General features: G+C 53.4%; 1 protein-coding gene across 1 annotated transcript; it reads left to right on the plus strand.

Annotated features, from left to right (window-relative positions):
• Positions 1–613: 613 nt before the first annotated feature.
• On the plus strand, positions 614–9,730 carry LOC102940425 (glycine-N-acyltransferase-like protein 3). The gene is made up of 3 exons (XM_043549798.1): positions 614–931; positions 8,251–8,358; positions 8,609–9,730. The coding sequence occupies exons 1-3, from the start codon at positions 773–775 to the stop codon at positions 8,771–8,773; spliced, it is 432 nt and encodes a 143-aa protein (XP_043405733.1). The 5' UTR covers positions 614–772; the 3' UTR covers positions 8,774–9,730.
• The last annotated feature ends 6,566 nt before the right edge of the window (positions 9,731–16,296 follow it).

A 16,296-nucleotide genomic window follows, 5' to 3' on the forward strand; every position in this document is an offset into this window, starting at 1 on the left:
CCTCAGGGGACAGGGCTGGGGGAGACACAGAGCAGAGGAAAGCACAAGGCCCAGGAGCGGGGCCCAGATTGGGGGCTCCCAGTACAACCCTCAAATCAAAGCAATAGACAGAAACTGAAAGCTAGGAAGGAGCTGCTCTGTGGGAGCCCAGGGCTGGGACAGCAGGGGCTGTGGGTTGGGATTGAGGGGCACAAGCAGAACTGGTTTGCCAATGCCCCACTCTTGGCTGTGCTTGTGTTTCCTCAGAATTCTACTCCACTGGCCCCAGGAAATCGTTTCACCCCTCACTGCCCATGGAAGGAGCCCGATGGTGCCTTGCAATTGCAGGGACGTGGCTGCCCTAGCTCCGGGCCAGGCACAGACTCTGTTAATGGTTCATTTGCTCAGGGATAAGAGGCTGGAGCAGCCCCAACGGAGAGCAAGACGTGGCGGGGACAGGGCCACCAGCCACTGCCAGGCAGGGACCTCACTGCCCCCCAGGCACCCTGTCTGCCAAATTCTCCAGCGTTCCCCTTATCCCAGTGGGAGCTACTGGGTCTCCCAAGTCCTGCACAGACCTGCCCTAGCATGGCTGGGGCCAGACACACAGACAGGGATTGCTATTGTAGGATCCTTGGTGAGTACAGAGACTGGCTTCTTATTGCAGGATCTCTGGGGAGCACAGGGGCTGCACCCAGACTGCTTTATTGCAGGTTTGTTATTGCAGGGGTGGGAGGTTACACACACCCTGCCAGCTTCTGTTGTGACATGGGGGGATAGACACAGGTAACTGATGGGTTTCTCTCCTTCACCCACCCAGGTGCCCCCCACGCTAGACCCGCTGGAATCTGCCAAGGGTCCGTACCCATCGGAGATGCTGATCCTGAGCCGCTCCTCCAAGCTGAGGCTGCTGGAGGGGACACTACGGAGGCACTTGCCTGAGACGCTGCCGGTGACATGGTTGTGCCTAACCCCACTGCCAGCACCCCAGGGCCAGGATGTTGCCGGCACCCAGTGCCGAGAGTCTGAACAACAGTTTGAGTGGTTCGTTACCCGGTGTGCTACACCCAATAATCACAACGGGGTGGAGAAGCAGAAAAGTTTATTTGAAGCTTCAAATAGGTACAGGGAGATTTGAATCTCAAATCCTGTACACAGAGCAGGAAGTTACACAGGCTTTTATACATCCTTTTTCCCAGCATACTTATCCAATAGCAAGCTGCCCCAAGTATCTATATAGCCAGCCAATCCAGTTCCCAGCTAGTTCCCTGGTTCTCTGTATCATTTGTTAAATTATACATAAAGCTGCTTTATTCAGCATTGTTCTTCCATATCTGCCCTGTTTGGCCTTGCTTAGTTTCAGGCAGTCTGACTCTGCAGCATATTGTTGCAGACCCTCAGCATAACTGCTGTGTGTGCCTTCAGGCTGGGGGGCCCAAGGACACTTGGGCCTAGTACGCAGAGCTGCTGCGAGTGCCTCCAGTCGGGAGGGGGGGCCATGGACACCTGGGCCTAGTGCGAGGGGGCTTCATCGACACTCGTGGTCTTCCATCCCCTCGAGTTACCTAGTGGCTGTGCCCCAGTGTCCCCAACAACTCCCCCCTTTGAGAACACTCAACAACCTTGGCTCTGGGTTTTCTCACTTGGCTACTTATTTCTTTACAATAGGACTTTGCATAAGCACTTTGTGATAGCCCTGAAGAGAATGACTTATTAACTTTTGCAAAAGGGCCCTGACAGATGATACTGCAGAGCATAATACCAGTAATACAAGCAATACAGGAAAGAGAATTTTCAATAGCAGGCTAAATAAACCACCAAGCCAAGATGACAAACCCCAGCCTGAAAACAAGGTTTGCAACCAATTGTTCTCTGGGGCAGTATAGGCAACCTGTGCTCCGGCTTGGGCATGGGCCTCAGCCTGTACCACCTTTTCATAGATCTCATAACTGCTATCATTTACATATACACAACATCGGGGCCCGACGAGGGCACAAACCTCTCCTTGGGATGCCAAGAGATAGTCCAAAGCCAGCCTGTTTTGGAGGGAAAACGTCCTGAGCTGCTGTACCTCTTTATTTAATGTTTTTACTGCTGACCCTAAATCACTAACCGAGTCCTCTACCTCTAAGGCCACCTTCTCAAGTACCATCTGCAGCCTTATAGTATAGCGGCCTATGCATGCCATGGCTGGCCCGGAAACCAGTGGCGCTATTCCCAGTACAGAGCACCCTACAAGCTTCTCAGTTGTGAGGGGATTCTTCATATTGCCCTCCAATGCCGTAGTCAGTCGCCGCAGGGTCTTTTCTCGTGACTCAACAGAGGTGTCTCAGGCATTTCTAATCTTTCCTTTGGGCAGTGTGGCAGTTATGGAAAGATGAGGAACTCCATGAGCTATATAACAGCTACCTGCCCAGTTGGCTGGCAGTACCTTGTAAGCCTTTCGGCCACATACAAAATAGTGACCCTGTAGGGCCCAGTAAGGACTGTTTCTTAAGGGGATTCCTGGGATATTTAAGGCTGCTTTTCCAAACAGTTCATATGCCCCTAGGGGGGCATCCCATCCTCCTGATTGGGTACAAGTGGGGGCGTTTCTAATTGTGCCGTTCAAATTACACTCGCCATAGGGACCACTACAAACCCACCATTGGCTTGCTACATTGGAGATGTTAACTGGACGGCAAGTTACATTTCCAAACCCCTCTTTTGTGGTAAGACTATTTGTAAGAGTTTCCCTAAAAGGGGAGGAACCATTACACCCACACTGCTGGCCTCCCCTGTTGGTCTTTATCCAGTATTCATCAGCCCACTGTGTAATAACACAGGAGCTTTTTCCCACAGGACGCCCATAGTGATCAGATTGGTTTCGGGTAAAACATAACACTCCCTCAGTGAGTACTGCAACTGAATACTCCTGGTCCTGATAGGTGGCCTGCTGTAAAGAGGTCTTATTCCAGAACGGCGAGTCCGTTCTTTCCTGCTCTTTGTTGGTGACTAATTCAGCTAGGGTCAAGGGCAGCATGTCAAGGGGCATTCCCGTTTTGGGGGACCGTGGAGTTGGAGCACATACCCAGCAATCAGTCTGGTTTGTTAAAGTAGCAACATGGTGAGCAAGCGAAACAAAGGAGTTATGCTCCCGGTATGCACAGTTTGGAAATACCAATACAGAGAATAACAATGTTACCCAATTAATTATCACCAGAGTCTTCCCAACCCAGGGTCTCCAGTACCTGGGTGGGCCCATTTTAACATTAAGGTGCCCGCTATTTGTGTCTTTTAAACAGTAGCTGTAGCCCGAGATTGTCACTAGATGAGGAGTCAGCAGGTTGGACGGTCCACTGTTCTGCTGACGAGGGGGCGGGTACTGCCTTCAGACGAAAGTGATGGATCCAGTTCTTGTGTCCCTCGATCTTTGCCGCTGTATGGGAGATCAGCAGGACGGTATAGGGTCCTTTCCACTTTTCCTGGAGTGGCTCATCTTTCCAGGTGCGAACAAGCACAAAGTCACCAGGCTGTAAGGAGTGGCCGGGAGTGTCCAAGGGGAGAGGCTGGGAATCCTTGGTATACCTGTGAAGAGACAAGAGAACAGAAGACAGGGAACACATATACTGTGACAAAAAACCATTACCCATCTCCCATTCCCCTGACAGAACCAGGGTGCCATTCATAGGCCATGCCCTTCCAAACATAATTTCAAAGGGACTGAGCCCTTATCTACCCTTTGGGAGAACGCGGATACGGAGTAGGACGAGGGGCAAAGCATCAGGCCATCGCAGTGAGGCTTCTTGGCACACTTTTGAGAGATGCCGTTTAAGGGTCTGATTGGTACGCTCCACTACACCACTGGCTTGCGGTCTCCAGGGCGTATGGAGTTTCCAGGGGATCTGTAAGGCATGTGAGATGCTTTGAATGATTTTTGACGTGAAGTGTGTCCCGTTGTCAGATTCCATCCACAGGGGGAGTCCAAAGCGAGGAATGATCTCCTTAACAAACTTGAGGGCCACTGTTCTGGCAGTGCAGTTACGGCATGGGAAGGCTTCTGGCCCTCCGCTGAACCAATCCACTATAACAAGGAGATATTTGAACCCTTGGGTCCGGGGAAACTCAGTAAAGTCTATTTGCCACACTTGTCCAGGGCCCGGAGTGGGTTCTAGGGCAGCTGGTGGCACAGGATGTCCCGGTCGGGGGTTATTCTTTTGGCAGACTAAGCAGTCCGCTTGTACCTGGGCAGCCAGGGGTCGGAGTCCAGAAGTGATAAAGTATTTTCCCATTAGTTGGATAAGTGCTTCCCTGCCAGCATGAGTGGTTTGATGTAGTTTCTGCAGCACTGGCCGGATTAGGCCCTTTGGTAAGAGGACCTTCCCTTCGGGGGAATGGAGCCATCCCTCCTTTTCCCGGAGACCAACTTTGTCAGTTAGCTGTCTCTCCTCCCCAGAGTACTGAGGGGTTGGAAGCTCCCCTACTGATGGGATAAGGGCATGCATATGGGCGTTCTCAGTCTGAGGGGATGGCAGGGTGGCAGCATGCTTAGCCTCTCTATCTGCCCGGGCATTACCTCTGGCCACATCTTGATCCTCCCTTTGATGGGCTTTACAGTGTACCACCGCCACTTCCAAGGGAAGCTGTACGGCTTCTAGGAGCTGGAGGATTTGGGGCCCGTACTTGACTGGGGAGCCTTGGGCTGTCAGCACTCCCCTTTGCTTCCATAGGCCAGCATGAGCATGCAGCACACCAAAAGCATATTTTGAATCAGTAAAAATGTTGGCCCGCTTTCCTTTTGACAGTTCAAGTGCACGGGTCAGGGCTATTAGTTCAGCAAGCTGGGCAGAGGTCCCAGCAGGCAAACCTTCAACTTCCACAGTGTCATGGAGGGTCAAAACAGCATAACCCGCCCTCCTTTGCCGATCTATTACAGTACTGCTACCATCAGTGTACCACTCATAATCTGCATTTGGGAGGGGTACATCCTTTAAATCCGGACGGCTGGAGTACTGGACATCTATGATCTCTAAACAGTTATGTTTCTGTTCCTCTGTTTCTGGCAAGAGAGTGGCTGGGTTAGGGGAGGGGCAAGGCTGTAAGGTGACTTCAGAATTCTCTAACAGCTTAGCCTGGTACCGAGCAATCCGAGCCTGGGTGAGCCAGAGCCCTCCCTTTGCATCCAATAAGGCTCGGACCATATGGGGAGTATAGATTTGCATAACCCCTCCCAATGTTAGCTTCTCGGCTTTCTCAAGCACTAGGGCAGTAGCTGCGACCGCCCGTAAACATGCCGGACAACCCTTTGCAATCTGATCCAATTGCTTAGAAAAATAAGCCATGGGACGTCTCCATGCTCCTAACAGCTGTGTAAGCACTCCTAGGGCCACCCCCCTTTGTTCATGTACATACAACTGAAACGGCTTAGAGAGATCTGGCAGGCCCAGAGCCGGAGCTTCCATCAATTTTCTTTTCAGGATTTTAAATGCCCTGTCAGCCTCTGGGGTCCAATAGAAGGGGTCATGATCTGCTCCTTTTACACAGGGGTTTAGCCCACAGTCCAAACTCTGGGATCCATATCCTGCAAAAGCCTGCCATACCCAGAAATGCCCTGAGCCGCTTACGGTTACTTGGGGTAGAAACTTGACAGATAGCTTCCTTTCTTTCGCTTGAAAGCTGACGCTCCCCTTGCCTTAGCTGTAACCTGATTCCTTTACCTCAGACAACAGGGTTATCAGGAGGATATTACAGTCATTTCAATCCGGCTTGTGACTACTGAGGCACCCCTCAAAGACTGATATAAACCTGCTTGGGTTCGTTGAGAATTCCCCAGCCTGTGTTTTAAAAGCTGCTAGGTCTATTGGATTGAATGGCACATGGGTGTAAACTTGCATAGTGGTAGCCTGATGTCCGTCTGCCCCTGGGCAAGCCACAACAGTCTCAGTAAGCAAAGGATAGAGTCCCACCGAGGGGGCAATCTCTGTAACCCGAGGCATTCTACCCTTATAAGGTGGGGGTGTGGGGGCCGAAGGGGACACCGGCTCTGCCATTACAGTGGGGGTGGGGGTCTGGGGACTAACATTAGCTGCTACTGAACCAGTCGGAGTCAGATTACAGTGCTGTAAAATATCTGGTCGAGTACATAAAGTCAGAAACAAATGCGCATACATATGTTCATTCCATTTCCTTGTTCTCTGACAGAACAGGAGTAACTGAAGGATCGTGTTGTAATGAATTGACCCTCCTGGTGGCCACCACTCCTGGTCCTCTAGTTGATATTGAGGCCAGTCAACTGTACAGAATCGTTTTAATTGGCTCTTAGTCATCGGATCCGCACCAAATACCTTCCAGTTTGCTAGAATGCACTCTAGGGGCGTACACCGTGCCCTAACCCCTGAGCTCTGTCCCTGTCCCATACCTACAGGGTAACTCTGGGCGTACCCAGGTTCCAACAGAGCATACAATCCGGATTTCAAAAGGTTCCTACCTTATCCAAGGGACCAGTTCTTCACCGTCATCCACAACTGCAAGGGACCAGTTCTTCACCGTCGTCTACCACAACTACTTCTCCACTTTATGAGTGCGTTGCACCGTTGGGCCCTCCGGGGTTGATCAAATCGCGTCTCCTCCGAGGCCCTGGTGAATTCACCAGTGCGCACTGGGCGTTGGTTCTCGCCGCAATCCTCCACCTCCAGGAGGGGTCCGGGCAAGGCTAAATTGCAGCCTCTGGCCCACCCAGGGACGCCAAAAGCTGTTGCCGGCACCCAGTGCAGAGAGGCTGAACAACAGCTTGAGTGGTTCATTACCCGGTGTGCGACACCCAATAATCACAACGGGGTGGAGAAGCAGAAAAGTTTATTTGAAGCTTCAAATAGGTACAGGGAGATTTGAATCTCAAATCCTGTACACAGAGCAGGAAATTACACAGGCTTTTATACATCCTTTTTCCCAGCATACTTATCCCATAGCAAGCTGCCCCAAGTATCCATATAGCCAGCCAATCCAGTTCCCAACTAGTTCCCTGGTTCTCTGTATCATTTGTTAAACTATACATAAAGCTGCTTTATTCAGCATTGTTCTTCCATATCTGCCCTGTTTGGCCTTGCTTAGTTTCAGGCAGTCTGACTCTGCAGCATATTGTTGCAGATCCTCAGCATAACTGCTGTGTGTGCCTCCAGGCGGGGGGGGGGGGGGAGGGGGGGGGGAAGGCCAAGGACACCTGGGCCTAGTGCGAGGGGGCTTCATCAACACTCGTGGTCTTCCATCCCCTCGAGTTACCTAGTGGCTGTGCCCCCGTGTCCCCAACAAGGACTCAACCCTCCCGCCCCTCCATGGGGCAGAGAACAGGGGAAGGTCCCTCTGACTCCCCTGGGAGATGGGTTAGAGATCAGGCCGGAGAGGCAGGACCCTCCCACCCAGATGCTGGCTGCTCTCCCAGCCACCCGCTCTTCCCTCGTGCATCCCAAAGTCCAAACCCAGCTCCAATTCCTGCTGCTCACGCAGTGTAGCCGGCGGGACCTCCCCAGCCAATCACAGGGCAAGTTGGCTCCATATCAGCCAATCACATCACAGGCAGACCAGGCACCGTGTCAGCCAATCACTGCATGGGCGGCCTCCGTGACAGCTAATCAGAGAGCTGGGTAGCTCTGCCTTCCTCCATGGCTCCATGCCCATCACATGGCTCAAGTGTGTGGGGGGTCACCAGCCCCCTTGTCCTCCCCCACCCTCCCATGCCCAGGGTCTCCCCTGCGATACCAGCCCAGAGGCCACAAATCAGGGGTCAGACCCCAAAAGTCAGGATAGTAAACCTGGGGGGGACAGGGGAAGAAGAGGCAGGCCCCCACAGCTTCCCCACTCATATGTCCTGCCCCATGTCTCCCCCCAACACTCACTCTCTCCACATACCTGCACCCTCCCTGATCCTCACACTGATCCCTAGTGTCACCCCACATCCCCCCACTCGTCCCCCAATCCCCTCTCCTTGCTTCTCCCCACATTCTCCTGCAACCCCCAGTCTGTGCTTCCCAGAGCCTGGAGGAAGCCATTTTCCCTGGCCTTTGCCCCCTGAAATCATTGTGAGGTGGCAGTCATCTTGACTAAGGGCAGCCTGTGGTGTCAGCCCAATTGGCAAGGATGGTCATTTTTGAGAAGGGAAAAATACTCCCCAAAGGCACAGAAGATCATGAGACTCTGAAACCCCCTGATAACTAATGGGGGGCTCCTGACAGAGTCACGAGAGTGGGAATTTCTGCCCCTCCACCAGCTCTGATCCCTGCCCCATGTCTTTGGCAGGTCCTCGGTGCCGTGATGACCATAAACCACAGGAACCCGGCTGGGTACGAGGTGCTGGTGGATTCGTGGCCCGAGTTCAAAGCTGTCCTTACCCGGCCATACAGAGAGGTGCCTCCCCTCAGCCATCGCGCTGCACCTGGGGGCCTGCGGGAATTGGGGGGTGGGGAGTAAGACATGGAGCCTTTCTCCTCTAGGCAGGGGCCAGCCTCGCTCGGAGGGGGGGATTGGGATTTGAGTCCTTTTCCTTCTAGGGGGCCCCAAGGTGGGGGCCAGGCTGGCTCGGGGGGGGAAGAGGGGGTTGGCCGGCAGATCAGTCATTCCATTGAGAGTTCCCCACCGTGCTCCATGTCTCCCCCAGCAGGTGGCATCGGACGTCTCCGATTTCTACACCAACGTGTACGTGGCGTTTTACCAGGACCTGGGCGCCTACTGGGCCCTGCTGGGCAACGCCGTCAACTGGAGCCAAGCCTTCTGGAGCCACGGTAACATGGGCCCCACAGCACCAGGGAGAGCCCCACGGTGACTAAGCATATATGTTCTGTCTGGGCCAAACCCCTGGATCCCGCCCTACAGTGCCAGCCCCGAATCCCTCAGATCCCCCCAGTCTGCCAGCTGTATGGGGGACAGGAACATATGGGGTTGCTCCTTCCAGGGCTGGGCTGGGGTTGGCTCAGCTGAGCACATCCTTTTCCCTAAGGGCTGGGGCCAGTAGGTTTGGAAACTCAGACTCCTGCCCCTCCCGCCCCCTGTGCCAGGCTGGGCTCCCCACACATATGGGCACTTTTCTCCCCACCATTCAGTCCCCATCCCCACTGCTCTCAGCTCATCACTGCCCCCTGCAGGGCTCCAGGATGGGGTGTACGAAGCCTCCAGGGACATCTCCGAGGCTAAAGGGGTCCAGCTGGAAGCGTCCCGCTACTTCACTTACCTCCACCCGGATCCCAGCTCCATGCCTGAAATCCGGTCAGTGTCTGCTTGTGCCACAGGGCCCCTGGCCAGTGTGGCACTGAGATGCCCAAGGTTTGGCTGGCCATTCCCCATGCAGGGCCTGGGGCACTGGAGTCTTGTTGCCACCAGCAGAATCCCAGTGGGATTGGTAGGGAACTCAACCTCATCCAGGGAACCTGCAGGGACTGGGGAACATAGCCATGGGGTGGATTCAGCCATGGGGAGGGAGATCCCTCTTCAGCTCCTGCACAGGGCCATCAGCCGTCAGCCTTGGCAGGGCTTGGGCACTGAGCAGCTGTGCTCCCCCGATCCCTGCACCACATCTCTCCTGGCCCAGGAACCTTCCCTGCCCACAGTCTGTTCAGACCTCGGCTCCTCACATAGGTGCCGACTTCTGCTTCCTCCAGTGGGTGCTCGATCCGCCTCTGCCCCCGGCCTTGCCCCGACTCCACACCTTCCATGACTCCCCGCCCCTGCCCCAAAGTCCCTGCCCTAACTCCACCCCCTCCCTGCCCCTATTCTGACTCCTTCCCCAAATCTCTGCCCCAGCCCTGCCTCTTCCCCGCCTCCTACCCTGAGTGCACCACATTCCCGCTCCTCCCCCGCCCTCCTGGAGCTTGCTTGGCGGTGGGTGGGGATGGAAGCGCTGGGAGGTAGGCAGAGGAGCGGGGAAGTGGCGCGCTCGGGGGGGAAGGCAGAGGTGGGGTGGGGGGGAGGGAAGCTTGGCTGCCGGTGGGTGCAGAGCACCCACTATTTTTTTCCTGTGGATGCTCCAGCCCCGGAGCACCCACGGAGTCAGCGTCTATGGCTCCTCACCCAGGAAGGGAAAGGCACCCCAGGGGCGTTTTGGGGGTGGGGGAATCTCTATCAGGAAGGGGAATGAGACACTCAGTTCAAACGAGTTCAAAGTTTGCGGATGATACAAAGCTGGGAGGTATTGCTAATTTAGAGGAGGACAGGGATACCCTACAGGAGGATCTGGATGACCTTGTAAACTGGAGTAATAGAAATAGGATGAAATTTAATAGTGAGAAGTGTAAGGTCATGCATTTAGGGATTAATAACAAGAATTTTAGTTATAAGCTAGGGACGCATCAGCTAGAAGTAACGGAGGAGGAAAAGGACCTTGGAGTATTGGTTGATCATAGGATGACTATGAGCTGCCAATGTGATATGGCTGTGAAAAAAGCTAATGTAGTCTTGAGATGCATCAGGAGAGGTATTTCCAGTAGGGATAAGGAGGTTTTAGTACCATTATACAAGGCACTGGTGAGACCTCACCTGGAATACTGTGTGCAGTTCTGGTCTCCCATGTTTAAGAAAGATGAATTCAAACTGGAACAGGTACAGAGAAGGGCTACTAGGATGATCCGAGGAATGGAAAACTTGTCTTATGAAAGGAGACTCAGGGAGCTTGGCTTGTTTAGCCTAACTAAAAGAAGGTTGAGGGGAGATATGATTGCTCTCTATAAATATATCAGAGGGATAAATACCAGAGAGGGAGAGGAATTATTTAAACTCAGTACCAATGTGGACACAAGAACAAATGGATATAAACTGGCCACTAGGAAATTTAGATTAGAAATTAGACGAAGGTTTCTAACCATCAGAGGAGTCAAGTTTTGGAATAGCCTTCCGAGGGAAGTAGTGGGGGCAAAAGATTTATCTTGCTTTAAGATTAAACTCGATAAGTTTATGGAGGAGATGGTATGATGGGATAACATGGTTTTGGTAATTAAATATTCATGGTAAATAGGCCCAATGGCCTGTGATGGGTTTTTAGATGGGGTAAGATCCAAGTTACCCGGGAAAGAATTTTCTGTAGTATCTGGCTGGTGACTCTTGCCCATATGCTCAGGGTTTAGCTGATCGCCATATTTGGGGTCGGGAAGGAATTTTCCTCCAGGGCAGATTGGAAGGCCCTGGAGGTTTTTCGCCTTCCTCTGTAGCATGGGGCACGGGTCACTTGCTGGAGGATTCTCTGCTCCTTGAAGTCTTTAAACTACGATTTGAGGACTTCAATAGCACAGATATAGGTGTGAGGTTTTTTTTGGTAGGAGTGGTGGGTGAAATTCTGTGGCCTGCGTTGTGCAGGAGGTCAGACTAGATGATCATAATGGTCCCTTCTGACCTAAATATCTATGAATCTATGAATCTATGAGACGGGACAATAGGCAGAGCTGCCCACTGTGTGGGTTAGTGGGGAAAGGCCCCATGTCCCATTTCCCCCCCACCCCCACCCAAACCAGACAGCTGCCCACTTCACTTGGCTCCAGCATCCCCCTTTCCTGAATCCCATGAGTTTGGCTGGGTCTCACAGTGATCTTCATGGAAATCCCGTCCTGCCTGGGGGGAAAGCCCCTTCTGATTGGCTGCCTCTCAGAACTGCTGCAATAAGAGTTCCCTGCCCCTGCCCCTCCCCACAGTAATGTGACACCTTTCTCATGGAAGGGGAGAGAAGAGGGGGGAAGAGGCAGCAGGAATTTCTCAGCATCTCATGGTGACATCACTTCCACTCCCATCCCTTCCTGTGAGCAATGGGACAGGACGGTACCTGGGCTCCCCCTGTCCCTGGGACACCCAACCTGGGAAGGGCAGAGGGGAGCCCGCTGCAGCTGCCATAGGGCTGGGAGGGGTGGAAGAACATCAGGAGGTACAGAGGGGAGGCTGGGAACAGAGCTGATGGTTCCCGGTACGGAGCAGAACTGATGGGGCAGAATGAATTAGGGGATGGTATGATGGGATAGCCTAATGTTGGCAATTAATTGATCTTTGCCCAATGGCCTGTGATGGGATGTTAGATGGGGTGGGATCTGAGTTACTACAGAGAATTCTTTCCTGGGTGTCTGGCTGGTAAGTCTTGGTCACATGCTCAGGGTTTAGCGGATCACCATATTTGGGGTAGGGAAGGAATTTTCCTCCAGGTCAGATGGTCACTTCTGACCTTAAAGTCTATGATTCTAGTCTATGATTCTATGAATTGCTGTGTGGGAGATGGAGAGATGCTGGGGTAGGAGCTTCTGCAGGGAGGCCCTTAATAAATCTGGGGCTGTTGGCAACAGTGATTGTCACACCTAGGGGTTGGGGCCGGGGGAATTCAGCTGTCAAGGGAGGCCAGCAATCGACAGCGTAATCTTTTTTAAAAGCCTCATGATCTTAGGGCCAATCTCATGATTCTGAGGTGTCACTCCTGATCGCTGACATTTGTGGGTTGGCCCAGCTGCTCTCTTCCCTCCCGCCCCCCAGGTTGGACCCGGCCGTGAGGCTCTCGTCCCTGGACATCTCTCACACTGACCTCCTGAAGGAGACATGGGTCTTTGGGGGGAATGATAGGAGCAGGAGGTACCTGACCAGCCTGATCCGCTACTTCCCCAGCATCTGCCTCATGGGTGCTGCCAGCCACCCTGTCAGCTGGATCACTTCAGACCAGTTTGGCGCCATGAGCCATGTCTACACTCTGCCCCAGCACCGGGGGCGTGACTACAATAGGGTGCTAACCAGCTTGATAGCCAAGCGGTTACACAAACTAGGCTATCCAGCTACAGCCACGTGGCCCTAGACAACTACCCCACTGCAGGAGAGGCAGAGCTTCCAGTGCCAAACCAGCCTGTGCCACTTCATCCTTCACAATGCAGCACTGAATAGAACCCCCATGTTAACCCCCAGCCCGGCACCAGACACAGCCCCTGCATAAGTCCCCAGCCCAGCCACCCAGGGGACCTGCCAGGCTGGGGCTAAGAGAAGCCAAGGGAGGAGGGTAGAGGAGTCTGGGGATCAGTGTTAGGCCCAATGGAACCAGTAACATCTTCCAGCTCCATCCTCAAATGGGGTCTGCTACCCACAGCCTCACAGCACCATACGCAGCTTTACAGGGTCTGTCCTAGTCTCCCAAGCTCTATTACTTGCCCTCCTGGGTGGACCCCAGTCCCCCGACCCCATATCTGTAGCACCCCCATCCCAGTTCCACTTTCATACACCGCAGCAAGAGCTCAGTGATATTCCATCCAATCAAGTTACATGCTCACTCTCCTCCTGCTTCTGCTCTGCTCCTCCTCCCCCACTTTCCCTGGAACAGCCTGCTCAGCGTATTACATCTCTAACTCCTCCACAGTCAGTGTGTCACTGTCCCCCCAACCCTGCCAGAGACATCTCCCCCGGATCTCCTTCTCTCCTGTTTCATAGGTTCATAGATTCATAGATACTAAGGTCAGAAGGGACCATTATGATCATCTAGTCCGACCTCCTGCACAACGCAGGCCACAGAATTTCACCCACGCACTCCTGTGAAAAACCTCTCACCAGTGTCTGAGCTATTGAAGTCCTCAAATCATGGTTTAAAGACTTCAAGGAGCAGAGAATCCTCCAGCAAGTGACCGGTGCCCCATGCTACAGAGGAAGGCGAAAAACCTCCAGGGCCTCTTCCAACCTGCCCTGGAGGAAAATTCCTTCCCGACCCCAAATATGGCAATCAGCTAAACCCTGAGCATATGGGGCTTGTCACATCTCTCCCCATTGCAGTCTGCTCTCATCAGCTCTTTTCCCCACTCCTGAACAATACAAGCCACAGCAGCTTTAAATGGGGCAGGAGGGGCCGGGCAATTGGTCCCCATTCAGCAACATCTCCTTGAGCACAACGTGCTGGGCATGATGCTTCTAACCCATGATGTTCCACATGGATACAAACCAGTTCCTATGCCAAGGACTCCCTCAGTCTGTCTCAGTGACTCAAAGGTTAAATACCTCTCGGGGATGTTGATTATCTTCAAACCAAACTTCACTGTCCCCAAGGACTCCTGGCCTGAGGTCACACTCAAAAGCAATCCAGACGTGTTAAATTCAGCACCACACAGCCAAGACACCCAAATCCCCTTAACTCCACCCACCGGCATTGACTGATAGCAGGAAGCGTTTCTGGCTTTGTGATCCCAGCTGCAATTAAATTGATTGTTGAAGACACCTTTGAGTATTTCCCCTTTACAGCGGCACTCCCTGGCACGACTGGGACCTCGTGGGCGAGGGGGATGGCAGAATTACAGCTAGGGCCATGCAACAGTTTCCCATTTTTCAACCCACTTTTCAAATGAAATTTTCCCAAAAGAGGTTCTGCTTGTTCCCAGAGTGTCGGCTTTGTGTCCAGACACTGAGGGCCTGAAAACCAAAGTGTTCTGGCTGCGTAACCCGGTCTGCAGGGTGATGTGTGCAGCAACAAGGGTCCGGTCAAATATCTAGGGCTTCCTTTGGTAAATTAACCAATAGCACCAGTTGGAGCCATCCTACCAAATTTCTAGGATCACTAAATATTTTCCCTGGAGGGACTTTAAAAGGCAAACTGAGTGAGTATGAAATAAGAAGAGCTTTGTTCGAGGGGGCAGAGAAATCAGCACCCAACTGGGGAGAGCACAGCAATTACAACTCACCTATCTGTAGTTAAGAATAATAAGTAAACACCCAGTCCTGTCCCTTTGTGTCTCCAGCTGTGTCCTCTGATTCAGTTCCCTGCCCACAACCACTGAACAGATGCCACTTCAGCAGTGGTTTCCTCCTCTGCTACGCTCCACTCACAGTTTGGTGTCAGCTGTTGGCCTCGTCGCAGAGCCTGGCATCAGACAGGCCTGTGTCCTACTATCCTTTGAGAAATGCCAGCTGGGCCAGCCCTCAGGCTCAACCACCCCACCCAGCTCTGGTGATTTCAGCCTCATTTGTGCGGGGTAAGAGAGGGCTGCCCGGGGCTCCCTCAGCCCTGCTGACACCCTCTGCCGCTTTGGCAAAGGGCCACCTCGGTGCTGCCTCCCAGTGAAGAGTTTTCTGACTTTGTAAAATCTGTCCCTCTGCTCCCCATGGCTCTCGCAGATCCACAGCGCCGTGATGGATAAACTGTGGGAACTCGGCCAAGAGTGAGGTGCTAGTGGATTAGTGGCTGGAGTTCTAAGCCGCGCTGACCCAGCTGCACAGAGAGGTGCCACCCCTCAGCCACCACACTGCACCTGGGGGCTTAGCTGGCTCGGGGAATGGGTAATGGGACACAAGGTTTTTTACCCTCCAGGGGACCCCAGGGCGGGGGCCAGGCTGGCTTGGGGGGGCAGGCAGATCAGTCATTCCAGTGGGAGTTCCCCCTTCTCGGCTCCGTATCTCCCCTGGCCGGCGGCATCAGCTGACTCTGATTTCTACACCAACATGTACATGGCATTCTACAGAGGACGGTGCGGGGCAGCATGGTCACTACCAACTGGGGCCAGGCCTTCTGTATCCACAGTAATGTTGGGGTGTCTCGTCTTGAGCCCCACAGCCACTGCATGTCCCCCCACCGTCTGGGGCCTAACCCCAGCAGCCCCAGACTGTCCCAGCCCCTGAGTCTCCAGGCCCTCCCCAGCTGCTTCCATAAGCCCCATGGGGTCAGGCTGCTGGGCTGGGATTGGCTCACTTGATGCAGGCCCCCTTTTATGAGACATGCATGCTGGTGGATTGGCTTGGTCCCCTCTCCTCCCTACCTGCCAGTCTGGGCCCCCCACAGCCACGTTCCCCATTCAGGGCTTCCACTGCTCAGGGTCTGTTGCCACCCCCGAAGGGCCCCAGGACAGGGTGTTTGAGGGACATTGCTGGGGCCAATGGGGTGCAGCTGGAGGCATCCAACCACTTCAACTACCTCCACCCGATCCCAGCACCATGCCTGAGATCCGGTCAATGCCTGCCTGGGGGTGGGCACAGGGGTTGGACAGCTTCACTGGAAAGCAGCTGGCCCCGCTCCTCACCCTGCCTGGGCCCCAGGCAAATGGCAACATCCCACTGGGATTGACACTGCCTACACATCCTGCTCTCTGGCTGCTCAGGGACCCTGCAGGCACTAGAGAGCTCAGACACGGGGTATTTGGGGTGGGGGTGTGACATTACACTCCATAGTCTTTATGAAAATATACTTATGATATGGATATGACATAACTGAGATGCTTTATGCAAGATGGTTCAGGTGAGATGTCATTGGAAAGGTTATGATTTACTGAATGTGATTATCCAATTTGTAAGCCTGTATCATTTCTGTATCTGAAGTTAGGAATATTGACTATGTATCTGTATTTCAAATGTGTTACTTCGGTTGTCACC

Source organism: Chelonia mydas, chromosome 6, assembly GCF_015237465.2.
Source record: "Chelonia mydas isolate rCheMyd1 chromosome 6, rCheMyd1.pri.v2, whole genome shotgun sequence".
NCBI lineage: Eukaryota > Metazoa > Chordata > Testudines > Cheloniidae > Chelonia > Chelonia mydas.